Raw genomic sequence first — 27,166 nt, forward strand, 5'->3', positions numbered from 1 at the left:
GATTTGGAGCCTTTCCCCCCGTTCTGTTGTCCCTCTGTCAATCGCAAACAGCTCCCTCTGGCTGTTTGGGGCAGCAGAGGGGGTGCGGGGAGGGGGTGAATGCTGGTTTCCAGTCCACGGGTCTCATGGCTTGGTGTCTGACCCCGCAGGAAGGCGGACCTCGTCATCCTTCTCTTCCCACCCACAGAGACAGCTGCAGAGCTACATGGGTAAGCAGTTAGGGAGGGGACGGGTCTGGGCTCATCCTGAGATGCGATCTGGGCTCAGGCAGTTGTGGGAAAAGGTAGCCAAGGGAGCTTAGGAAGAGCTGGAATGCCTGGATTCTTCTTGCTGCTACTGCTGCTGCTGCCCTAAGAAACGACTGGCTCGTCAGAGTTAGCAAAGGACTCGAGCTCCCTCAAGCATCTCTGGACCACATCTGGCCCCTGTGGTGAGGGAACATCCCCAGAAGTCTCAGAGTGAGCCAGATCTTTGGAGGGGGTGGATGGAGGCCTGAAGATACTGTTAGATTGGCATTACTAGGTGGGGGAAAGTCTTCCAACTGAAAAAGAAAAAAAGAAGGCAAATACGATGCCTACATCTTAGAGTTGTTCTGAGAATTAAATGAATGAATACATTTCAAGTACTCAGAACACCAATGGCATCCAGTTGGCACCCAAATGCTGCCTATTCCAGCTGTTCATGGGATTCCAACTTGGCCAGTTCTGATGGACAGAGAGAGGGAAGCTGCTTTTCCAGAAAAGAACATTCCAACTGTGCTTCCGTACACCATTCCCTTCCCCAGCCAAGACTCAGAGACAGAGGAAGCTGTATGTCCTCGAGCAAGTCTTCCCCTGCCCTGAGCCTCAAGGTTCTCACTTATACAATGATGCAGCAGGCCTCTCTCTTTCCTACTCCGACTGTCCCCAGAGATGGGATAGCCACTACAGTAGCCACTAGCCACTGTGGCTGTTTAAATTTATATTAATTACAATCAAATAAGATGAGCATTTCAGTTCATCAGTCACATTAGCCATATTTCAGGTGCTCAAAGGCCACAAGAGGCTAGTGGCTCCCATCACGGATGGCACAAGTACAGAACATTTCCATCCCTGCAGTAAGTTCTGTGGGATGGCACTAATCTCAAAGTCTGTGAAAACCTGGCTCACAATGTCCCAGCTCCTCCATAGTCCCCAGCCCTCCCCTGGGCCAGTGGAAGAGTGGCTGACCCACACACAGCCCATGCTGTCCGCCTTCTGAACCACAGGCGGTACATCACAAAGGAGGACCGTCACTTCTTAGACAACAGCAGCTGCTTTTTCACCAAGCCTCAGTTCTGTACCTGTGGTGGCCACTTGATCATACATCACCTCGTTCAATCCCTCAGTCATTCTTTTTTTTTGTATTTTTCTGAAGCTGGAAATGGGAAGAGACAGTCAGACAGACTCCCACATGCGCCCGACCGGGATCACCTGGCACGCCCACCAGGGGCGATGCTCTGCCCCTCCGGGGCGTTGCTCTGCCGCGACCAGAGCCACTCTAGCGCCTGGGGCAGCGGCCAAGGAGCCATCCCCAGCGCCCGGGCCATCTTTGCTCCAATGGAGCCTTGGCTGCAGGAGGGGAAGAGAGAGACAGAGAGGAAGGGGGGGGGGTGGAGAAGCAAATGGGCGCTTCTCCTATGTGCCCTGGCCGGGAATCGAACCCGGGTCCCCCGCACGCCAGGCCGACGCTCTACCGCTGAGCCAACCGGCCAGGGCCCCTCAGTCATTCTTTGTGGTAGATATTGTCACTTCATTTCAGAAAAGAGGAAATGGAGGCTCGGAGGGGTGAAGGGACTTGCCTGAGACCACACGGCTCTGTATGGCAGAGTCAGAATTTGAATGAAGGTTCCCTTTGGCCTCAAGCCTGTCGCTGCTGCTGCTGCTTTGCTGCGCCTTCAAGCGACTGTCTCTGTTACCCATTCACTGGGGGGTCATGCTAAAGAGTCTTCGGCCCCTAGAAGCCAAGACCAGAGCCTGGACTCCTGAGCCCAGGCCAATGTTGGCTTTGTTTTTGCCAGAGCTCAAGACCTGCAGGGAAACACCAGCCCCAGGAAAGAGGCTCAGAGCAGAAGCCTGACGCTCAGGTACCTCGGTGGGACCCGTTGCCTGAAGGGGTGGAGTATGATATGGCTGGAGGGTTCCTTCCCAGGGCAGCTGTAGCAGGGGCAGGGAGGACAGATGGACAAGCGGACATGGAGCAGAAAAAGGACATGGATAACCCATCTGGCCTGAACAAGGAGCTTCTGGAAAAACAGCAATAATAGCTGTACCTTAATGGGTCCTTGCTATGTGCTGGGCTCTGCGATATTTATATCCCTTACCTCAGTGCTCTTCTTTTGAAAATTCTACAGGTACATATCTTTTCCTTTTTAAAAAATGCTATTTATTGGGCCCTGGCCGGTTGGCTCAGTGGTAGAGCATCGGCCTGGAGTGCAGAAGTCCCCGGTTCGATTCCTGGCCAGGGCACACAGGAGAAGCGCCCATTTGCTTCTCCACCCCCCCCCCTCCTTCCTCTCTGTCTCTCTCTTCCCCTCCCGCAGCAAGGCTCCATTGGAGCAAAGATGGCCCGGGCGCTGGGGATGGCTCCTTGGCCTCTGCCCCAGGCGCTAGAGTGGCTCTGGTCACAGCAGAGCGACGCCCTGGAGGGGCAGAGCATCGCCCCCTGGTGGGCAGAGCGTCGCCCCCTGGTGGGCGTGCTGGGTGGATCCCGGTCGGGCGCATGCAGGAGACTGTCTGACTGTCTCTCCCCGTTTCCAGCTTCAGAAAAATACAAAAAAAAAAAAAAAATGCTATTTATTGATTTTAGAAGAGAGAGAGAGAGACAAGAACATCTATCCATTTCCTTATGTGCCCGGACTGGGGATCAAACCAGCAATCGTTGTGTTTCGGGACGATGCTCCAACCAACCAAGCTATCCAGCCAGGGCCACAGAGCACACATTATTATTCCCACTTAACAAAGGAGGAAATTGAGTCTTGGATAGGTTACCCAGTCACTGAGAAGCAGGACCAGGACTAGACCAGGCCCCTGAGCCTCCTGGCTCCCCGAGCACTCACACCTGGCAACGGGCTGGGAGCTAGAGGAAGCATTCTTGCTCTGATCCCCTCTGCCCCCCACCCCAGGCTGCAGAAGTGTCAGCTCTCTGTCTATGTTGTGGAGGCGCTCATAGCCCAGCTCCAGGAAGGCCCCAACCTGGATGAACTGGAGTGAGTATCATGGGACGCTCTGGGGCAGGAGGCAGGAGAGGAAGGCAGAACAGTGTCAGAAAGGCATTGGCTTTGGGGGGGTGGTGGTATGGGGAAGGTGCCTCATTAAGGATCTGGGGGAATCAGATGGTCGTAACAGCTGCCGCGACTTAGCACTTGCCCTGTGCCAGGTGCATTTACATTCATCCTCTCATTGAATCCTCACGTCTCTGTGACGTAAGCACGGTTACTGCACACGTTTTAGGAAGGAGGAAATGAAGTCATAGGAAGGTAAGTCTGCTCAAGGTCACACAGCTAGGAAGAATCCAGGCCAGGGCTCAAGTTCAGACGGTCTTACTACAGGTCTCATCCTTGGACCACTGTCACTGAGACCCGCAACGCAGAAACCTTACTGCACCTGGGTCTGTCTTCCAAACCATAGCCCTCAGGGTCCCCTCACCCTGTCTTCCTCCCAGACTAGAGCAAGGTGACCTCTCTTCTGGCTGGAAAGATTCTTGGGAGGTCCAGCTCCTGGGCGGAGCCTTTGAGAGTAGAGCTTAGGGATTGGTGGAGTCCTGTCCTGTCCCCAGGAGGGAGCCCTGCCAGGACCGCCCCAGGGAACCCCACGGGTGTGACCGTGGAGTGAGGGCATGCCAGAATGTGTTCTCAGATGAGTGGCCCCACCCCAGGTGAGCTGGACGGGGTGAGGGCTGCTTCGGTGACGAAAGCTTAGCTAAGCCTTGGCCTGCCCCCATTGGGAGAACCAAGACAAGATTAGAAAAAGTGGTTTTTACCAAGCTCACGTACTTTCACCCACCTTGCCACCAGTGGCCTGCCCCCCCCCCCCCATGTTCTCACTCATAGTAAGGGCCCGTCACCCACCTGGTTACAGAGACCGGACCCTCTCGGCTCCCCTTCCCCCCGCACCGCATAGCCAGTCCCTCCTGAGTCGGCCTGTGCCCTACAGAGACCTCCAACCGCCCTCTTGTCATCCACCTCCTAGCCCAGCCCTCACCCATCACCTGGGTGACCCCATCAGCCTCCTCACTGGGTCCCCTGCTCCTACCCCGGCCACCTCCGCCTGGCACAGAGGGCATCACACTTCCCTCCTGCCTGTCCCCTCCTCAACTGCCCGCTGCTCAGGACAAAGCCCAAACACTAAAACCCTGTGTGGTCCAGAACCCTGCTCCCAACCCCAAACCCTGTCGGACCGCGCCCTCCCACTCAGTCTTTGATACGGGCTCCCTCTCAGGTCCTCACATGTGCCTTTGAATGCGCTGCTCCTGTGACCCCACCCCTCTGCCACCCCTTCCCTGTCGAAGTCCTAGTTTTTTCTAGCAAGCAGCTCAAACATTGAGGAAGCCTTCCCTGGTCCCAGGCTAGATCACACGCCCCTGTCACCACGGAGGTTCTCACCAGAAGCAATTAAAAGGTGGCAGCCTAACTAAACGGTTGAGGGTGAGGCCTTGAAGTCCGGCTGCCTGGGTTCCAATCCCAGGCCCACCACTGAGCAAGCGCCCTCACCAGTCTGCGCCTCAGTGCACGCATCAGTCAGATGAGGATTCTAATCGGGCCTGCTTCATAGGGTTGGTTGTCAGAGGATGAAAAACTCAGGAATTGTAAAGGCGCCTAGCACAGCGGCCGGCAGGTAGCACGCAGTCTTTCACCGTTCATTATTAGTAAGGTTCACTTGTTGGGCTGATGCTTTGACAAAGTCAGTGAGGCCCTGTGTGCATGCTGGGGGTGGAGAGGGACCCGGCCCCAGCAACCCAGGGCATCGGGCCCCTCTGTCTCAGCCTCTCAGGGAACCAACTGGAGAACGAAGGCTGTCGCCTGATGGCCGAGGCCGCCTCCAGGCTGCACCTCGCCAGGAAGCTGGAGTGAGTGGCCCGTTCCACTGCTGGGTAACAGACAGTGCCCGGGGAGTCCCAGCTGGTCCCTGCCCGCCCCCCCCCCATCCCCACGCCCGTCGTCACTGAGGGAAGCTGGAGTGAGTGGCCCGTTCCACTGCTGGGTAACAGGGAGTGCCCGGGGAGTCCCAGCTGGTCCCTGCCCGCCCCCCCATCCCCACGCCTGTCATCACTGAGGGAAGCTGGAGTGAGTGGCCTGTTCCACTGCTGGGTAACAGGGAGTGCCTGGGGGAGTCCCAGCTGGTCCCTGCCCGCCCCCCCCCCATCCCCACGCCCGTCGTCACTGAGGGAAGCTGGAGTGAGTGGCCTGTCCCACTGCTGGGTAACAGGGAGTGCCTGGGGGAGTCCCAGCTGGTCCCTGCCCGCCCCCCCCATCCCCACGCCCATCCTCACTGAGGGAGCTGCCCCCCACTGTCCCACCCATTCCCCGATTCCAGCCATGCTGGAGGGGCTCGGCCCTCCTGGCTTTTGCCTCTGGCACGAGCCACTTAGGTCCAGTTCTTAAAGCCCCTGGCACGTGTAGAATGTGTCCCTAGTACATCAGTGGCTAGTGTTCTCTAGTTTGTCCTTACAACAGCCCTGGGGTGGAGTGGGGTGAGGGGGGGTGGCGTGTGGCATTGGGGTATTGCTGGATGGGCAGTGCTGGGGTGTTGGATTGGGATGTTGGGGTGCGAAGTGGTGCGTTAGGGTGGGGGTACAGTGTTGGGGTGGTGGGATGGAAAGAAAGGGTGTTCAGCTGTTGGGTGTGCTACCATGTTGCACAGTATGGAGTAGGGGGTGGTGTTGGGTCAATGTGTTGGGGTCTTAACGGCAAGTGTGGGTTGGGGTGGGGAGTGTTGAGGGTGGGTAACTGGTTTGGAGACTTAGCTTTGTGTTGAAGTCCTGGCTCTGTCATTTAGTAGCTTTGTGACCCTGGGAAAGTAATTTAACGTCACCGAGCCTCAGTTTCCCCACTTGTTAAATGCACTTAGAATGATGGCTACTTTTCCTACCAGGAAACTAAGGCTCAAAGAGACAAAAAACAGTAAGCTGGTTCTTGTCAGCTTACCTGTCTTGAACAGTAAACTTTGTTCTCTGAGTGGAGCAAGGGGGTCCTTCATCTCTTGGCTCAGCTACATGGGTCAAAATCCTTTGAGACACCCTGGCTAAGGACCCAGGACATGCCAAGAGTGGCAGCCAGCCAGCTGCTGAGCCCAGAGGAGCAGGCTGGAGCTGTCTGGGGCTGGGGACTTCAGCGTCCCTTCTCCTCTCCACAGCCTCAGTGACAACGGGCTCTCGTTGGCCGGGGTGCCCTGCATTCTGAGGGCAGTGAGCACGTGTCGGACCCTGGCAGACCTGCACATCAGGTGAGCTCGCCAGGACACCTGTCCCCTACTCCCTCCTCCAGCCCAGGGCTCCTGGGTTTGTCCATCATTCAAAGTCCTGGTTGCCTCCCGAGAAAAGAACTTGATAACACTGTGAAGTGACTGCAGTTTTAGTACGGAGTGGATAGGAAGTAACCGCAACATTTTTAACTCATCATTTGTATAATAAAGCTTTTAAAACATACTCAAAGGTGGGGAGAATGGTATAATGAACACCCAGTTCCCACCTATAATTATCAACATTTTATTGCTCTTGCTATATCTGTCCCTTGAAAACCTAACTTTTAGAAGAGAATTTGTCATTTTCATCCCATTTTTAAGGGGAGGCAGAGAACATTCATTGCATTAAAAAAAACAAAAGACTTGAAAGGACCCACTCCAAAATGTCATCAGTGGTCATTGATTTGTGGAAGGGATCGTGGGTGACTTTTCTTCATTTTCTTTTTACTTTACTATTTTTTCTAAGTTCTGCGCAGGGATGAAGTATGACTTTTGCAATGGGAAAAAGACACACATAACATTCAGTTTGCAAGGCGAGGTTAGGGACGCTAGGCTGTAAGTTACAGCCTCATGTGGATTCTCAGTGTCTGCCCTGACCTGGCAGTGACCCCACGCTGCTGAGTGAGGTGCCCAGCTCCCACCAGCGGGCAGAGGGAGAGTTTCAGCTTGAGGCCCAAACCAGAGAGACTACAACCTGAAGTTTTCTTTCAAGGACTTGCCAGGAAACGAGGGCTGATCAGTCTGTAGAATCTCTGTGGAAGAAAGACTTCAGATGGGGAAACTAAGGCCCATAAAGTTCCCTCTGTGACGAATCAGAGGTAGTCGGGGGAGGCTCAGAGAAAGGGGTTTCAGGTAGAGGCTGGGGGTCCCTCCTCTTAGAGGTCCCTTCAGGTCGGGCTAAAGAACGATACGGAGCAACAGGGAGGGACCCCATAAACCTCTTGCCCTCTCCCTCTCTTCTCTCCGCAGCCTCGTGCACAAAACTGTGGTCCTCACGTTTGCCCCTGAGCTGGAGGAGCAGGAAGAGAACCAGGAGAGGTGGGGCCTCAACCTCACCCCGGGCCAGGGCCACCCCCTCCCTGACTCTTGCAGCTGGACAGTGCCACTCAACTGTTAGGGGACCTTGACAAATTCACGAAGGCTCAGCAAGCCAGCGGGCGTAGAGGGGAATGCAGCTCGAAAGGGGAGGGTCAAAGGCCAGACTGCGGTCCCATTTCCCTAGTGGTGTCTGCAGAGAGTCCTGTGATTCAGGCATGCTGGGGCAGGCGTGAGGTAGCCAGAGAGACCAGAGCCCTTCGGCCTAAACCCAGAGGATCGCCTGGCTATAGCTCTGAATTCGGTCAGAACTTCTGGCTCCCTTTGGCATGAGAACCCTTTAGAGAGCGTTTGCCTCCTCTAAGGTGCCTTCCTGGATTACCCCAGCCCAGCAAATATGCAGAGACTCAGCTCTTTGCTCCTTAGTGTCCACCTACAATGTCTTCTATAGGGTCTGAGCTTTTTTTTTATTTTATTTATTTATATATTTTTTTCTGAAGCTGGAAACGGGGAGAGACAGTCAGACAGACTCCTGCATGCGCCCGACCAGGATCCACTCAGCATGCCCACCAGGGGGTGACACTCTGCCTATCTGGGGCGATGCTCTGCCCACCAGGGGGCGATGCTCTGCCCCTCCAGGGCGTCGCTCTGTTGCGACCAGAGCCACTCTAGCGCCCAGGGCAGTGGCCAAGGAGCCATCCCTAGCGCCCAGGCCATCCCCGCTCCAATGGAGCCTTGGCTGCAGGAGGGGAAGAGAAAGACAGAGAGGAAGGGGAGGGGGAGGGGTGGAGAAGCAGATGAGCGCTTCTCCTGTGTGCCCTGGCCGGGAATCGAACCCGGGACCTCTGCATGCCAGGCCGACGCTCTACCACTGAGCCAACCAGCCAGGGCCGGGTCTGAGCTTTTGAAAGCTTGCTTGAAGCTGAGGCTGACATCTCTGAAGGCACTGATGATGATGATGATGATGATGATGATGATGATGATTAATGATAGTAACAGCCAAGGTTAATTGAGCACTTACTAGTTGAGCGCAAGCGCCAAACTAAAGCAATTCATATACATTCCCCCATATGAGACTAAGTGATTTGTCCCAGGTTACACAGCCAGGAGGCAGGGAAGCCCAGTGGGGAGCAAGGTCTGACTGTCTCCAGGCTCAGAGAGAGATTGGATGGTGGGAAGGGAGGCTGAGCAGGTGCCTTGGAGACAGCGGATGAGGCGTTTGCTCAGCCTGGCCGTGCTGTGTGCCTCCCAGGGCTGCATTTCTGGACAGCCTGATGCTCCAGACGCCCTTGGAGCTGCCCCGGCGCCCCCCACAGATCAGGTACAGTGATGGCCTGCAGGTCCTGGGTGTGGTTCCAACCTCCTCCCTTCAGCCACAAAGCCTGTCCCCAGGCCCCACCCCCGGTGTTCTCTGACACGACCTGCCATCCGGGAGCTGAGGCCTGGCTTCCCTGCCTCCCCTGCCCGGCCCAGAGCAGGCGGGGCTCACGAGGCAGCCCCGCAGTCACCCAGCCCTCTCAGGGGTCCCCCTCCCCTAGTGCTCCCAGCATCCAGCTGCTGTGGGGTTGTGGAAACTGGGCACAGAGGATGGGAAGCTTGCAGCCCCTTCTTTTTGGATTCTGGCCCTCTCTCTTATTCTCTGTCCATCTGAACCTCTCTCCCTCTCTGTCTCTCTCAATTCTTGTCTGTCTCATTTTCTGTGGCCCTTTTCTGTCTGTCCGCCTCTAGCACTGTGTGTGCGCGCGCACGCACATGCATCTGTCCTCTCTCTCTCTCTCTCATCTCTCTCTCTGTTCACCTTGGTCTCCCTCTCTCTGTGTGTCTCTCTGACTTTGGTTGTTCTTGCCTGTGTGTGACCATCTGTGTGTGGTGTGTTGGTCCGTCTTTGTCTGTGTGAGTGCCAGATGTGTCCCTGTCCCTCTCCCTCTCCTGCAAGCCTCGTTCTCCACCTGTGTGCCTGGGAGGGGGCTCCTGCCTCTGCTGGGCTGGGCAGGGCGGGGCTGCAGGGATGTGGCTCTTCCCCCGCCCCCCACCTGCAGGCTGACACACTGTGGTCTGCAAGCTGAGCACCTAGAGCAGCTCTGCACGGCGTGGGGAGGAAGCCGCCGCCTCAGCCACCTCGAGTGAGTGGCTGCTGCTGGGAGAGGGCGGGGTGGGGCTCATAGGCCCTGGATGCTGGGTTTGTTTTGCTTTTAAAGATAGAGATCAGCAGTTCTTTTCCCGGAACCTCTCAGAGGATCTGGTGAAAGTTGTGCCTCTTCCCCCTAGAATACAGATCCCCCACATCTGACTCCCTCTGCAGCCCACCTCCGACCACCTCGGGGTCACAGACCTCAGGATAAGAATCCTGGGGGAGACCCCAGCTGACCCAGTGTGACCTGCTAAGCTCTGGCCTGGCAGCCTGGGCTGGGTCCCAGTTTCAGGAGAAAAGTGATGGAGAGACAGAGTCCCCGCCCCTCCCCGCCCCTCCCTCCGCTAACCTGTGCTCCCCCCACCCCAGCTTATCAGGCAATGCTCTGGGGGATGACGGTGTGGCCCAGCTGGCTCGGTGGCTCCCAAGGCTGGGCGCTCTACTGTCCTTGAAGTGAGTAGCTGCCTGGGCAAAGCCTCTGAGGCTGGTCCTCAGCGGAAGGAGGGAATCTGGGAGGTGTGGGGGTGGGGTTCTTCCTCTGTCTCATCCCACTCCCTCCTGGGATTATCAGAAAGAGTAAATGAGCAAATGCATGTCAGCTGCCTGGCCCAGGGACATGGTAAGTGCTCAGAAAATGGTATGATTCTCATTAAAATAGAGACTGGCCTCTGTGACTCAGCAATCCAGCTTCTGGTTTAAGGTTTCGCTTCCCCAGCCCGTTTCTGGGAGGCCCAGGTTACCTGAGGAACGGGAAGCATGGTGGGAGGTATTACCTGGTTAGCAAAATGGCTGGCAGCCATTCTGGCCCTGGGGTGCAGGGAGGGGCTGTTTGATGGGGTGTTGGCTGGTAGGCAGGGAGGGTTTATACCCCACAGGACACCCAAGCAGGGTGCCCCAGGGCATCTGGAAGTCTCTGAGCGCCTGGCAGAGACAGGGGAGATTTTCAGTGTGGGAGGAGGCTCTGGTAGGAGGCCAGGAACCCCCAGACTGTGCCTGCAGCAGGCCCGAGTTCCTGGGCCCTGCAAGGATCCTGTGTTCCTAGCTCCCACATCCCGTCCTCCCCCAAGCTCTTCTGGGACCAAGTGAGGCGATCCCTGGCGAGAGGGACCCTAGGTGCCCGGTGTGACCTTGGGCAGGTTACATCACCTCTCTGAGCACCTGGTTCCCAGTCAGTTAACACGTACACTACAGAGGGGGTGTTATGTCTACAACCTTAGAATGAGTGCTGTGACCTGAGGGCCCTTCCTGCCCGACAGTCACTCTGGGATCCTGGGAAGGAGGAGAGGTCACCTCAGCAGCTGTGCAGGGCCCGCCCCTGGGTGGGGAGGAAGGCCTCACTACTGCAGGCAAATGATATGCTGATTGGAGCTCTGGGGGCAAATCCCCATGTGACCTTCCCGATACTGTGAACACCTGGTGTGACCCAGGGCCTGTACCAGTCTGCAGTCACCTACCAGGATCCCCTTCCCAAGAAGTGTGTCATTAAGTGGCAAATAAGACCCACTATGACCAGTTGACAGACTATGAAGCAAAGGAAAATCTCTGTGCCCACTTTCTGAGCAAAAGGATCCCTCCATTTCTATTTGTCACTGGGTGCCACCCCTCCTCTATCAGGTGCCCGAAGCACTCCCCACATTCATCACAGACAGGGGGAACTTTAGGGGCCTCAGTTTCCCCATCTGCAAAGTGGGGAGTTGGATGAGGTGCTCTGACCGTCCAGGGGTCATTGAGTGTCATCGTCCGGACTCAGGGACAGCAGCCCTCCCCTGCCCCGGTGCTCTGACCACAAAGAGGGTGTGTCAAGTCCTGGGTGACCCCTGTCAACACCACTCCTGCGATTCTCCAGCCTCAGTGAGAACGGCGTGTCCCTGGACGCGGTGTTCAGTTTGGCCCGGTGCTTCTCTACGGTGCCGTGGGTTCTCCACCTGGACGTCAGGTGAGTGAGCCTCTGGGTCCCTGCGGCCCCACCGTCGGCCGCATCCATGATGTAGCATCCTCAGGGCCTGGTCTGTGTGCACGTGAATGGGTGTCTGCTGAATGAATGAATGAATGAATGAATGAATGGATGGATGGATGAATATAGCCCCAGGGACACTAGATTTCTTTATGGGACACAATCCTTCCCTTACTCACTCTCTGGATTGTCCTGGGAGACTTTTAAGAAAACTGGGAACTTTCTTGTGATTGTTGAAGACTCAGGGGGTCCCATTTTCATTGTGGGGTCTCTGGAGCTGATGTGACCATAGAAGGGAACCATCCCCCGGCCACGCAGCTCGGTCATGCAGTGCAGATCGTACTTTTGCGGGGGGCCTGCCCACTCCTCCCCTCCTCCCTAGAGTGGACAGCGTGCTAGCGGACAGGCCAGGTTCAAACCCAGGCTCAGCACTTCCCTGCTCTGCAGCACCGAGCAGGCCGCTGGGCCTCCCCACACCTCAGTGTCCTCATCCGTATAGTGGGGGTAAGAATACCTCCTTACCGCCCTGTCTCAGTGTGAGAATCAGAGGAAGCCATGTTGCTGTTTTGCTTTGTACGTGCCTTAATCAATGTAGCACTGGTCAGTCTAGTTCCTGGAGTGTTTGCTGAGAACACGGGCCGCCCTCCAGGCCCTGCCTGGACCTGGTCAGGCTGCTCTCTTGGCCCTGCCTGGGAAGTGGGCCCTTCGCCTGTTCTCTGATCGCTCCCTCCTCTCTCTGCCTGCAGCTTCGAGGGCCAACGTGTCATCCTGAGAGGTGACAGGAGAGCCAGGTGAGGACAGGGAGCTCTGAGGGTGAGGTCCCCATGTCCTGCAGGAGCTCCCCCCCCAGACCCATGCTGACCACAGTCAGCTCTAGAGTAAACCCCCCTCCATATAAATTTGCAGTAATCAGCTGCCTTAAATCTCTCTCGGAAGAAGCCCGTGCAGATGGAGGGAGGGGCGGACCAGCCACACCGCAGCAGAGCGGGTGCGAGCCAGCTGAGCGCTGCTTGTGGGCAGGCCGGGGAGGGGGGCAGGCCGGGGAGGGGGGCAGGCCGGGGAGGGGGGCAGACCGGGGAGGGGGGGACTTTTGCAGACGTCCGCAGACTCAGCTTCTTATGAGTCATTGCCCTTTTACACCCTGAGGGTCACATTTGAGAAGCCAAGAACCGTTGGTTGGTGCTCTGAAAAAGTTTCCACATCTTTGCTGTAAACAAGGAGCGACAGTTAGTTCTCCGCAGATGTTCCCTGCTGCCCCCTGGTGGGGCGCCCCCATCTCGCTTGGGAGGTTGGCAAGCACTAGAGCCACCTCATGGTGGGCGGGCCCATGGGCAGGAAAAGCATTGCCATACCAGGTGGCCCGTCTGAAACCAGGGGAGGCCCCAGGCAGGGAGTGATCTTGCTTCCTGGGCTAGGGTATCTATTTCTGGGGACCCTCTGGGTTCTTGAGGCCGAAAAAGCAGAGGCACAGGGAGACAGAAGTCACGTGAGGGCCACATTGGTGATCAGAGCGAGGTGGGCTCTGTCCTGGCTCCCCCTAACCTGGTGTGGTGCACCCCCCACCAAACAGGTGTGAGCTGCTGTCTCTCTCACTGTGGCTTCCCTTCCCAGAGCCTCAGTCTCCCCATCTTACAGTGAGGGTTTTGATTGTCACAAGGGTCCCTTCCAACCCTGACTGCTGAGTCTCGTCTGCCAATGTGGATGATTTAAACTTTTCTCTCAAAATGCTTCCCCCCACCCCAGGAATCTGCCGGCCGGTGGCTCTTTGCCGGAGTTGCCCGCCGGAGCCCGGTTCTTGGGGATTGGTCAGCGCTGCATCCCCAGGAGCCTCTGGTACGCCTTACCCACTTGTTTGGGGGTAACCACAATGGGGGGGAGGGCTCGGGGAGTGAGGGGAGCCTAGGAGTTTAGGGCTAGAGATTGGGAGAGAAGGAAAGAGACTTTGGGAGAAGGGAAAAGAAAGAGGGTGAGTCTGAGGACTGGTGACGGGGCCCAGCGTTCCAACTCCATAGCCCCACGGGGGGCTATGGGACGCTAGCCGGGCCCCTTCCTTCTCCTGTCCTCAATTTCCTCGCCTGCACAGAGACACCCACGCTGGGGCTGAGCAGGGTTATCCCCAGGAGGAGGGAGAGGTGTCCAGGAGGTTGGCCAGCTTGTGCAAAGGCCCTGGGGCATGAAAGCGTGGCTGTGGGAAGGCTCTCAGTGGGGCCGGAGCATACACAGGGAGCCTGGAGCCCAGCAAGGCCCTGGGGAAGGTGTTTCACTTTTAGCCGAAGGGTAATGGGAGCCACAGAGGGCTTTCAGCACAGGAGGGACCCTGGTCGGGTTTGCCCTGTTCGAAGATAAGATGCTGGCAGAAGGATGGAAGGGGAGGAAGAGGGGAGGGCCGGAGGGTGTTAAAGTGGTCCAGGTGGGTGGTGTTGGTGGCCTGGACTCAGCAGGACTCAGTGGGGAGCACTTCGGGGTTGAAGGAGGGCAGCTGAGCACTCGCGGGGTCAGAGTGGGGGGGAACAGTGGCTCCGGGAGACTCGGGTGGGGGGGAGTGTGCCCAGTGGGGGAGGAGCCTGCAGCCTGCGGCTTGGGGAGGAGGGTTCCCAGGAGAAACAGAGAGCCCCAGGGCCCTGAGCCCTCTCTGACCCCCTGCCCTGCCCACCGCCTCTTTTCAGCCTCAGGGAGTGTCGGCTGGAGCCCCCAAGCCTCACCCACCTCTGTGAGACTCTGGAGAAGTGCCCAGGGCCCCTGGAGGTCAAGTACGTAAGGAGCACACAGCCCCACAGGGCACAATGTGGGCATCGACCCAATGACCTGGGGTGGAGGGGTGCTTTTGTTAGAGCCCAGTGAGTCCTTTCTGGTTCCTTCCCGCCAGACCCCACGGAAGTTCCTGTAGCCTGACCCCACGGAAGTTCCCAGGCCCGTTGATAGAGGCCTTGTTGCCCCCCAAGCCCAGCCCCCCCCTCCCCCCCTCCCACGGAGAGGGGCTGTGCTGGACCTGGGGTTCCACCTTTCCCATCTGCTAGACTCGGGCACCCAAGAGCTGCAGTCGGCCCCGCCCACCACCAGAGCCCCCCTGACTGGCACCCACTGGGCCTGTCACTTCTGAAGGCTTCTCTTCTGGGCATCCCCCCCTTTGGGTGACCAGTGGCCCTATCCAGAACACCTGAGGCTGTGACCAGAGCCTGGGCTTGGGATTAGGAGTCCTGACTGAGTCACCCACAAGCAGGGTGACTCTGGGCTTTAACTCACTGGGTCTCAGCTTTGTCCTCTGCAAAGTGGACAGTCAGCCTCTCCTTTTGTTGTCATTTTATTATAGTTACCTTAAAATAAAGCAAGCCAGGACACCCGCCTCCCCTACACAACCCCTTCCGCTCATCAAATCAATGTTGTCATTGTCCTTGTGGCCTCCTACGCCCTGTCCTTCTGCATGCTCAGCGTTTACCTGGTTGCCGTCTTGGGCTAGCTGAATGCTACAGTTTTACTTTACATCACACCAAATGTGTTTTTCCATTTTGTTCCTTTTTTGTTTTTGTTTTCTTCCCGGCTCCCATCTCAAACGCCCTCTGGCCCTTGTAACAAGCTTATCCACGTTGATCACTAGATATGTGTCCTTCCATGCCTCCCTACAAGTTCCAACACATGGCACCCAGAGGGAGGGGCTTTCGATGTTACTAAGAGACGCAGGATCTTATTGTATCCGATCCCTGCACCGAGCTTTTGTGTCTGGGCCGTACATCGTGGCTTTCCTGGAAGATCCAGACATGACTGCACCCTTCATGTTAGAATAACGTGAGGCTTGATTCCCTCACCCCGTAGGCCCTGGTTGTTAATATCACTCGTTAGCTGGGTGCATTCGTCACACGCAGATACCAGCCTTGGTACAGAGCTATTAACTGCACTCCAGACTTCATTCCCATTTCATCAGTGTCACCACAAAAGCCCTGTCTCTGATCCAGAATCCCACGTGCACTCAGTCACCGAGTTCCTTTGCCTCCTCTGGCCGGTGACAGTTTTTCAGTCCTGCTTTGTCCTTCGTGACCTTGACAGTTTTAAGGAGTACTCGTCAGATGTTTTCAATGCCCCTCAATTTGGGTTCATCTAACGATTTTTCTCATGGGGTGTGTGCCATGGACTTGACTTACCACCGTTGATGTTGACCTTGATGATCAGATTTTATTGCTATAAAGTTACTTTTTAATTAAAAAAATACTTTTATTATAGAGACTATCAAGCATATAGAAAACCAGAGAGAATGGTGTCATGGAGTCTTAGTTTCCCACTCCCTACCTCTGTAATTCGTCACGCCATGGCCCCAACACACACACGCGCGCGCACACGTACACACACATGCACACACACACACACACACGTGCCCACACACACGTCATTTCAAAGCACCTTATAATTTCACCTGTAGATATTTCAGTATACATAGCTAAAAGATAAGTACTCTGTTTTTTAATATAACCACAGAACCAATATTGTCCCAGAACAGAAATAGTGGGTCCATCTGGCAGAGCTGAACACTAGACACCAGGGACTGAGGGGAGAAGGATTGGCTGTTTTATTATGAATGGCTCCATCCAGGAGAACCGGAAGCTAACACTCAAAAGTGGAAATCGCAGATGGCATGTAGGTCACAGACTCGATAGGACAGAAATCACGAGACACGGAGGGTTAGGGGCTTGGGGACGTGCTGGGAGCTGATTGGTCGGCGGAGGCGAGGTAAAGGTCATGAATCATTTCTTTGGGACTTGAGGACAGACAGCTCTGAGGTCTTTTCCAGTGTCCCTTTGTCCAATGTCATAAAAAGTAGCCAGGGGGTCGACCGACTCCACCTTCGGGCTCAGGCGCTGAGACATAACTTCGATCAGGATGTTCTCTTGAGCCTGCCCATGGCTCAAGTCCAGCTACTGCCTTCTGCTGCCTCCGGGGTTGCTGATCTTCCAAGGAAAGGTTAGGCTTCTTAGAGGGAGAGGGAAGAGAGCGAGAGAGAGAGGGAGAGAGAGAGGGAGGATTTCTAGAACTAGGATTTAAAACTCAATTTAATCAAAATCATTAAGACTCCAAAATAGTAACATTGTTTTGTAACATACTAAAATCATCAAATACCCATCAATGTTTCCTTGTCCCTTACCGTCTGTGGGCGTCTGTCTCTCACAGTGTTTGTACATCTATGATGTAGTCGTGCCTTCTAACCCTCACCCTCCACCGTTGGCAGGTGCCGTGAGGTACGCAGCCTCCCTAGACCTCCAGGCTGCTTCCAGTATTTTCTTTTTGTTTTTGTGTCTGGTTTGGTTCTGGTTTAGATTTTGGTGGGGGGGGGGGGGGTTCTTTTGAGCACTGCTGCCAACGCTTCCAAAAGCACTTTCCTGTGAAGTCAAAGATCACCCATTTGGCATAACCCAGCACTTCCCGAACATGCATGACCTTCCTTCCCGAACACGCGTGACCTTCCTTCCCGAACACGCGTGACCTTCCTTCCCGAACACGCGCGCCTTCCTTCCCGAACACGCGTGACCTTCCTTCCTTTCCTTCCAGGTGCTTGACTTATCATGGGGGCGGGAAGACGCGTGACCTTCCTTTTCCTCCCGCCCCCATGAGAAGTCGAGCACCTGGCATTCAGAGGGAAGTGCGGGGCACAGCCCTGCCTCTGGAGCCACCCCCAGAAGCTCCGGCTGCGTGGCCGTGCTGTCCCCAAGACCTTCCTCATTCAGATGTCCTGTTCCACAGATTGTCGCAGGTGGAGCTGAGCGACCGGAGCCTGGACACCCTGCTGGAGCGCTTTCCCAGACTCCCCCAGCTGAGCCTCTTGCAGTAAGACCCGTCTCCCCATTTCTGGGTCCCACCTGAGTCTCTTGCGTGGTGAAGCCATCCTCGCCCTCCCCGCCCTCCTTCTCCTGGGCTGTGACATTGTTGTATCTGTCACAACTGGGGGCTCAAGTCTGCTTCCAGCTCTTTCCTCATACTTGATCAGCCTTCAGGGGAAGGGGGTTATTTGACTCCTCTGGGCCTCAGTTTTCTCGTCTGATAAATGGGATTAATATTCCCCAACCCTTCCCCCAGGGATGGGACTCAAACAAGACAGTTGCTTTAAAAGCACCTTGACCTCTGAAAGGCCTGTGACAGGTGGGCTACCGGACTCCTCCCCGCCCACGGGAGAGTCACCTGCTCCTGGAAAGGGACTTTTCAGGGTAGGTTGTGTGTGTGCCGCACGCCATTTTCTAAAGGTCACCCTCCAGCTTCGTAAAAGGGGAACTTAACAGCATCCCCTAAAGTATTTAAAATTCTGTTTTCTAATTCCAGCTCAGACTGGTTAGAATTTTAAAAGGGTTTACTTTAAGTCTTCTAGCGGGAGGTAGGGGGACTAGCTGCAGCCGAGATGGAAAAATACAGCAGGAAATTAAATCATATCATTCATATGATAACCACAACATAAGTTCCAATGCTAGGGTTCTCTGGGACACCTGAGATGGCTCACATCACATCCAGTGGCCCTGAGTTCTGGGGGAGAGGGTGGCAGTGACATTCCAGAGATGGGCAAGTGTGGCAGAGCTCACGCCAACCCCCCAACGGCAGCCAATGTGGTCCTATCCTGCCAGGAGGGAACGGGTCTGGAAGGGCTTCTTTGGACACAGAAGGTGACAGGTTAAAATAAACAGGTATGAAATCTCAGACCAGAGAGGGACTTCTCTTTGCCCAAGTCACACAGCATCCACCCACAACACCTCATCTGTCTTTGGGACGAGGTGGCCAGCCTGACCGTGGCTGGGACGGACACTGTGTGGCACTCAGTCCACCGTAGTTGTGCACTTCTGTGGATACAGTGGGGGGTGCGGGTGCGGGTGGGGGTGGGCTACTCCTGGCTTCTAGTGAGGAGAGGTCTGGGATGCTGCTGAATGTCCTACAGGACAGCCCCCAGCAACGCTGAATTAGCCAGCCCCAAATCTCTGTAGTGCTGAGGATGAGAAACTGAGGGCAGGAGCATCCTACTCCCTGCCAGCAAGACTCGCCCAAGTCTGTGTTAGGGAGAAACAATGCAGTAAGAGCAAGCGTGGGTAGTGGCCGGGCAGTGTGCACAGCTGATGTCATCAAATCTCACGACACCTGCAAAGAGGGTATATCGTGAGTAGAGTCCTGTTGTCCAGGTAGGGAAACTGAGGCTCGGAGAGCTTGAATGACTCGTGCCAAGATACGCAGCCAGTAAGCAGAACCAGGGCTCACCCAAGTCTGCTTGAGCCCCTGCTTGTCCCTCTTGAGCCCCTGCCTTCCTCCTTACTGTGTGCTGACCAGCCAGCGCTCCCCGCCCCTCCAGCCTGTCCCGGTTCCTGGCCCGCTGATCTAGCCTGGCTCCGATCTGCTGCCTTAGGGCCCTGCCCCTCTCCTTCTCAGGCTGAGCCAGATGCCGCTGTCCCCGAAGAGCCCCTTCCTGCTGGCTCACCTCTTCAGCCTGTGCCCACGGGTTCAGAAGGTGGACCTCAGGTGGGCAGCGCCCCCGGGACGGCTGGGGCTCGTCTGGGAGGGTTGTGCCGGGAGTCTGCCGGCTGTGAGGGGCAGGATGGGGAAGCAGGGCCCAAGTCAGAGGCTCGGCTTCTGGAGGAGAGGGGCCTGCTGGGGGCCTCCTGAGGCTGTGGCCAAGGATGGCTGACCCAGGTACTGTGTGCTCCAGGTCCCTGCATGATGTCACCCTGCACTTCAGGCCCAGCAATGAGCAGAAAGGCGGGTGCTGTGGGTAAGTCGCCCGGGGCCATGCCCTGGTGGCCAGCGGGTACTGGGGACGAGTAGACATGCAGAGCATTCCCCCAGAAGGATCTGCCAGGGGACTTGTTTCCTCCAACATGAAGAAGCAGGGGTCCAGAGAGAGCCGGGCTTTGTCAAGGGCAAAGGAATGAGCAACAGACTGGACCAGAACTGAGAACTCAAGAAAAGGGACTCCACAAGCTGCCCCCCGGGCTTTAACCCAGGTCCACAGGGGCTGGCACTTCCGGCATATTCCTTAACCTCAAGAAAAGGGACTCCACAACCTGCCACCCGGGCTTTAACCCAGGTCCACAAGGGGCTGGCACTTCCGGCATATTCCTTAACCTCCCCAGTCCTCAGCGTCTGCAGCTGGAGAAGGGAGACCCCTAGGCTGCCGGGCGTTTGCAAGGATTAAATGAGACATCCTGTAGGGCAGGGGTGTCCCAGGTGCAAGCGCCCTGCCCTGCTGACTCCTGGACCAGTGCTCTGGTTGCCCGGGGGACAAGGGCTCAGCGATTGTACTGGAAGCAGGATAATGGGGCTGGAGGGTGACCTTGGAATGCAGATATGACATTTGTGATAACAAGGTGATGGCACTGGCGCCCCGAGGGGCCTCGGACCCTCTGGCTGCACCTCAGCGTCCTCAGCCCTGAAATAATAAACAGAAGAGCTGATATTTGTTGAGCATCTTCAAGGCACCACTCTGAGAGCCTTAGGCATATCCCCTTCTGGAAACCACAGCTGCAGTCGCTGCATGTCACAGGTGGTAAGGGGTGCAGCTGGGGACTTGAACCCAGGCTGTCCTACAGCACTCCTAGACCGGGGGCAGACAAGCTTTTTTTCTGTAAGGGGTTAGATGGCAAAAATTTGGGGGTTTGCAGGCCATATGGTCTCTGTTGCAGCTACGTGACTGTTGCAGCTTAAAAGCACAGACAATTCATAAGCAATGGGGGTGGCTACGTGCCAATCAAACTGATATATGAACACTAGAACTTGAGTATCATATAATGTTCATGTCATGAACTATACTATTCTTTCCTTTTTTTTTTTCTCAACCATTTGAAAATGGAAACATTGTTCTTAACTTGCAAGCCATACACAAACAGGGAGCCTTGGCCATATTTTTTTAACTCCTGTCCAAGTCCAACATGACCCTGACCTCTAGAACGCCTTGATATTTCTAACTCAGAGAGAGGTTTCTAAAATGTAGGACAGAGCGTCGGCCCAGAGTGTGGAAGTCCCAGGTTTGATTCCTGGTCAGGGCACACAGGAGAAGCAACCAGCTGCTTCTCCACCCCTCCCCCTCCCCCCTCTCTCTCTCTTTGTCTCCCTCTCCCTCAGCCATGGCTTGGTTGGAGCAAGTTGGCCATGGGCACTGAGGATGGCTCCATGGCCTTGCCTCAGGTGCTAAAATAGCTTGATTGCTGAGCAACAGAGCAGCAGCCTCAGATGGGCAGAGCATCACCCAGTATGGGGCTTGCCAGGTGGATCTGGGTCAGGGCACACGCGGGAATCTGTCTCTGCCTCCCTACTTCTCATTTAATTAAAAATAAATGTAGGACAGAGACCAGGGTGGGATGATTTTTAGGAGGTTGGGCAGAGTAGTTCAACTTCCTTGAATCTGTAGTAAGGTCATTATTCCCTCTGTTTATGAGCGCAAGAAGGTCTCAGTCGCATGTGAGCATGGCTCTAACACCCCTCCAACACTAAGCTCCCTTTTTTAAGAAGGAGAGAAGCAGGTGGCGGTGTCTGGCTGGGGTTTTCTGATGGTGTTCTGCTCCCATGTGTTCATATGCTTACGGTCTGTTGGTGCTGCGCAAGGGGAAAGTCCCTTTGAGGGAGCAGCACAGTTTCCTTTTACAATAAGTGACTTTAAAAGAATGAGCTGATTTAAAAATGGGACCTTGGGAAAAACCATGAAGGAAAGTGACAGTGATAAAATTTTGAAATATTGATTTTAGGAACTTTCTGATTTTAAGATTCATTTCTCTGTTTCAGTTGAGGGCTGGTCACAAACTCTTCCTTTCTCTATTTATATAGTTTGATCGTAGGCCTTTCGAAGGCAGATCTACTATTACTTTTCATTCTAGCGTCAGTAACACCCCCGCGAAAGCAGACCTCGCCCCACCTCCCTGCCCCCAGCCCGCCCACGTCTGTGTCTGTTTATTCCGATGACACCAAGAGCTGTCGCTCTCCCACCGGAGCTTGAATCAGGGTCACCTGGAGAGCTTTGCCCCTGGAGTTTCTGACTCAGTGGGTCTGGGCCGAGTTCCCAGACTCGGCATCTCAGCAAGCTCCCCCTTTGAGAACCACCTCCCTGGAGGGGACATGGGGTGCCAGATGGGATCAGCTGTGGGGGGAGTGGGAGGGGTGGGTGCTGGAAAGTCCCAGAGAGTCTAAGCTTGGGGGAGGCCACAGCCGGGGTGAACCGGGGCGGAGCGGGTCTAAGTGGCTCAGCGCCCCAACCCCGCTCGTTCCCCTCCTCCAGCAGGTTCACGGGCTGCGGCCTCGGCCAGAAGCACGTGGAGCCGCTGTGCCAGTTGCTGAGGATGTGTGAGGACCTCAGCCAGCTGGAGTAAGTAGGGACAAGGGGAGCAGGAAGAGAAGTCTGGGAGGGCGCCCCTGGGTGGCACTGGCAGAGGGGGTGGTGGTGGTAGTGGTGGTGGTGTGTGTGTGTGTGTGTGTGTGTGTGTGTGCGCGCGCGCGGGTGTCCTGTACCCATTCTATCCCTCCCACCCCCACCCCCCACACTCCCTCCATGGTGGAGCTAGTTCAGAGTGTGCCCCTGATCTGATTTGAGAAGTCCTTCAAAAAAGGGCCACAGGAACCCTTTGGCCTGATGTCGCTCAAGGCATCGGAGCTGTGCTGGCTGATGGGCGCTACCCTGAAGGATCCACGTGTGGGTTTGCCTGGCAGGGGGTGGAAAGTACCACACGCTTCAGCCTGAGGACAGTCTGGAGCTGGCTGGGTGGGGACCCAGGAGCCTTCCTGCTGTTGAGAAATGGGATCTGTGTGGCCTGTCTCAGGTGTCCAAATAGTGCAGTCCCCGCACAGGTAGAAAAATAATAAATAATAATAGCTAATAGCTGCTGAGCACTTTCTCCGTGGTTCTAAGGTCTTTAGCTTGAGATATTCTCTTTACCCTTCCAATGAACCTCAATACTATTATCCCCACTTTATACACGGGAAAGCTGAGGGTCAGAAAGCTTAGGACTTGTCCAAGGTCACACAGCTAGTTCAATGCAGGTCTTTTCACAGCTGTCTGGAGTTCCGCTTAGGGCCTGTAGGCGTTAAAGCGAGCTGTGTACACAAAACTTAAATTCCTGTTGTGATGTAGCCAAGAAGAGAAATGTGGCTGATGAAAATCAAGTATTTTAAAGAAAGAGGAATAAGCAATATGCCATTGAGCTCTTCTGTTGTTGTTTTTTCTTTGTAGAAGGCTTTTTATTTTATTTTAAAGATTGTTAAGGGGCTTCAGGAGACAAACTAATTTTTACAGCTTCTCAGGAAAAGATGAACTAAACAAGCCTCAAAAGGGTCATAATCAGGGACAAAATGAGTTCGAAGATGCAGGACAGACATTGTTTCTAGTTATATTGTTTCTAAACTGTAGCTAACACCACAGAGGGCTGCAACTCAGGGAAGTAAGAAAGTATCCGAGTGCAATTTCCGATATTGCATTGGCAAATTAAAAGAGGAACTCGGTTGGGTAGATGCATCCTCCAAACCATCCTTTTCCTGAATTTACACTTGTTCCAAAATGGCGCTCCCAACTGATAGTGGAAGCTAATTGGTTTTCCTCTAAATCCTGAAAGCCTGCTGGCGCCCTGGGAGTGGTCAGCTGACGTCGAAGAGGACGATAGGGACTGGTTAATTAATTGTGGTGCTGGAGAGGGAGGTAGTGATGGGGACCCGGGAACTGCTGTGCGACGGTGATGATGATGATGGGGGGGGGTGATTCTAACAGTGATGGAGATAGTGGTGGTGGGGGTGGTGATTCTAGCGGTGATGGAGATAGTGGTGGTGGTGGGGGTGGTGATTCTAGCGGTGATGGAGATGGTGGTGCTGAGGGTGGTGATTCTAGCGGTGATGGAGATAGTGGTGGTGGTGGGGGTGGTGATTCTAGCGGTGATGGAGATAGTGGTGGGGGTGGGGGTGGTGATTCTAGCGGTGATGGAGATAGTGGTGGTGGTGGGGGTGGTGATTCTAGCGGTGATGGAGATGGTGGTGCTGAGGGTGGTGATTCTAGTGGTGATGGAGATAGTGGTGGGGGTGGTGGTGATTCTAGTGGTGATGGAGATAGTGGTGGGGGTGGTGGTGATTCTAGCGGTGATGGAGATAGTGGTGGTGGTGGGGGTGGTGATTCTAGTGGTGATGGAGATGGTGGTGCTGAGGGTGGTGATTCTAGTGGTGATGGAGATAGTGGTGGTGGTGAGGGTGGTGATTCTAGTGGTGATGGAGATAGTGGTGGTGGTGGGGTGGTGATTCTAGCGGTGATGGAGATGGTGGTGGTGGTGGGGGTGGTGATTCTAGCAGTGATGGAGATAGTGGTGGTGGTGGGGGTGGTGATTCTAGCAGTGATGGAGATAGTGGTGGTGGGGTGGTGATTCTAGCGGTGATGGAGATAGTGGTGGGGGTGGGGGTGGTGATTCTAGTGGTGATGGAGATAGTGGTGGGGGTGGTGGTGATTCTAGCGGTGATGGAGATAGTGGTGGTGGTGGGGGTGGTGATTCTAGTGGTGATGGAGATGGTGGTGCTGAGGGTGGTGATTCTAGTGGTGATGGAGATAGTGGTGGGGGTGGTGGTGATTCTAGTGGTGATGGAGATAGTGGTGGGGGTGGTGGTGATTCTAGCGGTGATGGAGATAGTGGTGGGGGTGGTGGTGATTCTAGCGGTGATGGAGATAGTGGTGGTGGGGGTGGTGATTCTAGTGGTGATGGAGATAGTGGTGGTGGGGGTGGTGATTCTAGCGGTGATGGAGATAGTGGTGGTGGGGGTGGTGATTCTAGCAGTGATGGAGATAGTGGTGGTGGGGGTGGTGATTCTAGCGGTGATGGAGATAGTGGTGGTGCTGAGGGTGGTGATTCTAGCAGTGATGGAGATAGTGGTGGGGGTGGGGGTGGTGATTCTAGTGGTGATGGAGATAGTGGTGGTGGGGGTGGTGATTCTAGTGGTGATGGAGATGGTGGTGGTGGGGGTGGTGATTCTAGTGGTGATGGAGATGGTGGTGGTGGGGGTGGTGATTCTAGCGGTGATGGAGATAGTGGTGGTGGTGAGGGTGGTGATTCTAGTGGTGATGGAGATAGTGGTGGTGGTGGGGTGGTGATTCTAGCGGTGATGGAGATGGTGGTGGTGGTGGGGGTGGTGATTCTAGCAGTGATGGAGATAGTGGTGGTGGTGGGGGTGGTGATTCTAGCAGTGATGGAGATAGTGGTGGTGGGGTGGTGATTCTAGCGGTGATGGAGATAGTGGTGGGGGTGGGGGTGGTGATTCTAGTGGTGATGGAGATAGTGGTGGTGGTGGGGTGGTGATTCTAGCGGTGATGGAGATGGTGGTGGTGGTGGGGGTGGTGATTCTAGCAGTGATGGAGATAGTGGTGGTGGTGGGGGTGGTGATTCTAGCAGTGATGGAGATAGTGGTGGTGGGGTGGTGATTCTAGCGGTGATGGAGATAGTGGTGGGGGTGGGGGTGGTGATTCTAGCGGTGATGGAGATAGTGGTGGTGGTGCTGAGGGCCATAGTGACTCAAGTCATGATGATGGGAGGCGGCTGGGGGTGAGGATGGTGATGTTGGTACCGAGGCAGCGCTGACGGTGGAGGTGACGTGGATGTGAGGAGGAGAGCGCCATGGCAGTAGCATGACGTAGATGGAGAGAAGGCACCCGTGGAAGACGCACATCTGACCATCAACCACCTCCTCTTCCCTCGTACAGCCTCTCCGCCAACCAGCTGGGCGATGCCGGGCTCAGGTGCCTCCTGGAGCGTCTGCCTGTCCTGCCCATCTCTGGTTCACTTTAGTAAGTGACAGGCAGTCTCAAGGACAGCAGAAACGAAGACTCCCCTGGGCCAAGAGCATAGAGCTTGAGGGCTCTTTCGAGAGATCCCTAGAGAACTCCAGAGAACAAGGCCTTGGGAGGGAGGGGGTGATTCTTACCCTGACTTCCTTCCTCTTTGGGTCCTTTCCTCCCTCTCTCCTCACCCACTATGGGAAGAGCCCCCATGAGACAACCAGGAGAGGCTGTCACAGCTGATGCCTGGCAGGGAGTGACAGTTCACCCCGGAACAGCTGGTGGGGGATCTTAACTGTCCCAGCTTCCGGGCCACGCCATCTCTGCAGCTCCTCTGACCAAATCCATGGGACACACCTCCGGAGATGTCCCCACAACAGGGAAAGTCCCCAGGCAGTCCTCCTTACTCTCGCCTGATCTCCCCAGTGACCTGGGGACAGGCAGCCCAGGCAGTCCTCCTTACTCTCGCCTGATCTCCCCGGTGACCTGGGGACAGGCAGCCCAGGCAGTCCTCCTTACTCTCGCCTGATCTCCCCGGTGACCTGGGGACAGGCAGCCGGGATACAAGCCACCACTAGGCGGCTGAGCTCTGTGCGCCTCAAGGCCCTGTCCCAGGTCAAGAGGACAGCCGCCGGCACGGAGGGTACAGCTCTCGAGGACTCGGGGTCTGCTGCCCAGTGTGCCCGTACAGAGATGGGGTCCCTCCGGCCCCTCTCCGGACCTCAGTGTCTCCACCTGGGGAATGGACACGTGGACGCGGCGGACTGTCCTGGCAATAGCAGCTGGCGGGGAGACCAGCGGCTGGGAAGGGCTTCGCTGGGGCGCTGCCCCCCTCCCCCTCCTGAGCCTTGTGTCTCTTTCAGTCTGAGTGACAGCAGCGTCTCTCAGGAAAGTGCCCTGTGCCTGCTGGAGTCTCTCTCTTCCTGCCCACGTGCCCGGGAGGCCTCCATGAGGTTAGCAGATGCTGGCGCCGCTTGCTGATGGTGGGGGAAGCAAGATGCCCACATCTAGTGGCCTTCGTCTGCGTGACTTGGGCCAACCTCTCAGTTTCACTGTTCACTGAACGTGGGGTCACAGGTTCCAAACTCTTCCATACTCTGAAACCTGTGCGCTGTGGAGGCTGGGGAGGCCACAGTGGGAAAGGCCCGGTTTTAGGGTGCTCACAGGGGGCATTGGGGGGCTGCTCCGGTCGGCAAGGGCTTCTGTCTGTGGCTCTCCCCTCCCCTCCCCTCCCCTCCCCTGCCCTCCCTGCCCTGTACCCCGGCCCCTTTCTCCCTGGGGCCCCTGGTCCTGGGTCCTGAGAGTACTGGCGAGCCTCAGGCTTGCTCACACGCCTCTCCCTGCAGCCTGGGCTCTGAGCGGGGCCTCTGGATCCACTTCTCCCGGCAGGAGCAGACTGGGAAGACACTGAGGTAACAGCTGGTCTGAGGCGACGGGGAAGGGGAGGAAGTGGGGGACAGGAGGCTGACCCTGTGGGGGCTCCAGGCCCCCTCTGCTGGGCCTCCCCGCACCCTGCTTCATGCTCACTGCCCCTCATCTACCCTGTCCCCTCCCCCACACTCCCACCCCTGGAACTGAGCCTTCCCATTGTATTCGTGCCTCTTGCCACGTCCTGACTGTCAGCTGCTGAGCATCCTGTTCAGGAGCTGGGACTCTGGAGCCACCTGGGGGTAAATCTCAGCTCTACCACTTACCAGCTGTGTGACTTTGGACAAGTGACTTAACCTCTCTGTTTCAGTTCCTCATCTATAAAATGGGGAGAATAATAGGACCACCACCACCACCCTTAAAGTTCCTGTGAGGATTAAATGTGTTAATATGTATAA

At 55.7% G+C, this 27,166-nt stretch overlaps 1 protein-coding gene across 3 annotated transcripts in view; it reads left to right on the forward strand.

Annotated features, from left to right (window-relative positions):
- Positions 1-27,166, forward strand: part of NLRC5 (NLR family CARD domain containing 5) — a 92,555-nt gene that overhangs the window by 44,270 nt on the left and 21,119 nt on the right. The window contains exons 11-31 of one of the 3 annotated variants that reach the window (XM_066348511.1): positions 150-209; positions 2,039-2,104; positions 3,143-3,226; positions 5,002-5,085; positions 6,372-6,461; positions 7,449-7,517; positions 8,767-8,835; positions 9,554-9,637; positions 10,015-10,098; positions 11,492-11,581; positions 12,346-12,390; positions 13,343-13,432; positions 14,266-14,349; positions 17,327-17,410; positions 18,986-19,075; positions 19,263-19,325; positions 21,822-21,908; positions 25,266-25,349; positions 26,204-26,293; positions 26,687-26,752; positions 26,964-27,010. In XM_066348511.1, coding sequence (XP_066204608.1) covers positions 150-209; positions 2,039-2,104; positions 3,143-3,226; positions 5,002-5,085; positions 6,372-6,461; positions 7,449-7,517; positions 8,767-8,835; positions 9,554-9,637; positions 10,015-10,098; positions 11,492-11,581; positions 12,346-12,390; positions 13,343-13,432; positions 14,266-14,349; positions 17,327-17,410; positions 18,986-19,075; positions 19,263-19,325; positions 21,822-21,908; positions 25,266-25,349; positions 26,204-26,293; positions 26,687-26,752; positions 26,964-26,970 — 1,570 coding nt within the window. In that variant the 3' untranslated portion in view covers positions 26,971-27,010. Of the gene's footprint in view, positions 1-149; positions 210-2,038; positions 2,105-3,142; positions 3,227-5,001; positions 5,086-6,371; positions 6,462-7,448; positions 7,518-8,766; positions 8,836-9,553; positions 9,638-10,014; positions 10,099-11,491; positions 11,582-12,345; positions 12,391-13,342; positions 13,433-14,265; positions 14,350-17,326; positions 17,411-17,659; positions 17,759-18,985; positions 19,076-19,262; positions 19,326-21,821; positions 21,909-25,265; positions 25,350-26,203; positions 26,294-26,686; positions 26,753-26,963; positions 27,011-27,166 lie in introns of those variants that run through there. The other 2 variants (XM_066348510.1, XM_066348512.1) reach the window with 2 other exon arrangements.

This window comes from Saccopteryx leptura, chromosome 9 (genome assembly GCF_036850995.1).
Source record: "Saccopteryx leptura isolate mSacLep1 chromosome 9, mSacLep1_pri_phased_curated, whole genome shotgun sequence".
In the NCBI taxonomy this organism is placed as follows: Eukaryota; Metazoa; Chordata; class Mammalia; order Chiroptera; family Emballonuridae; genus Saccopteryx; species Saccopteryx leptura.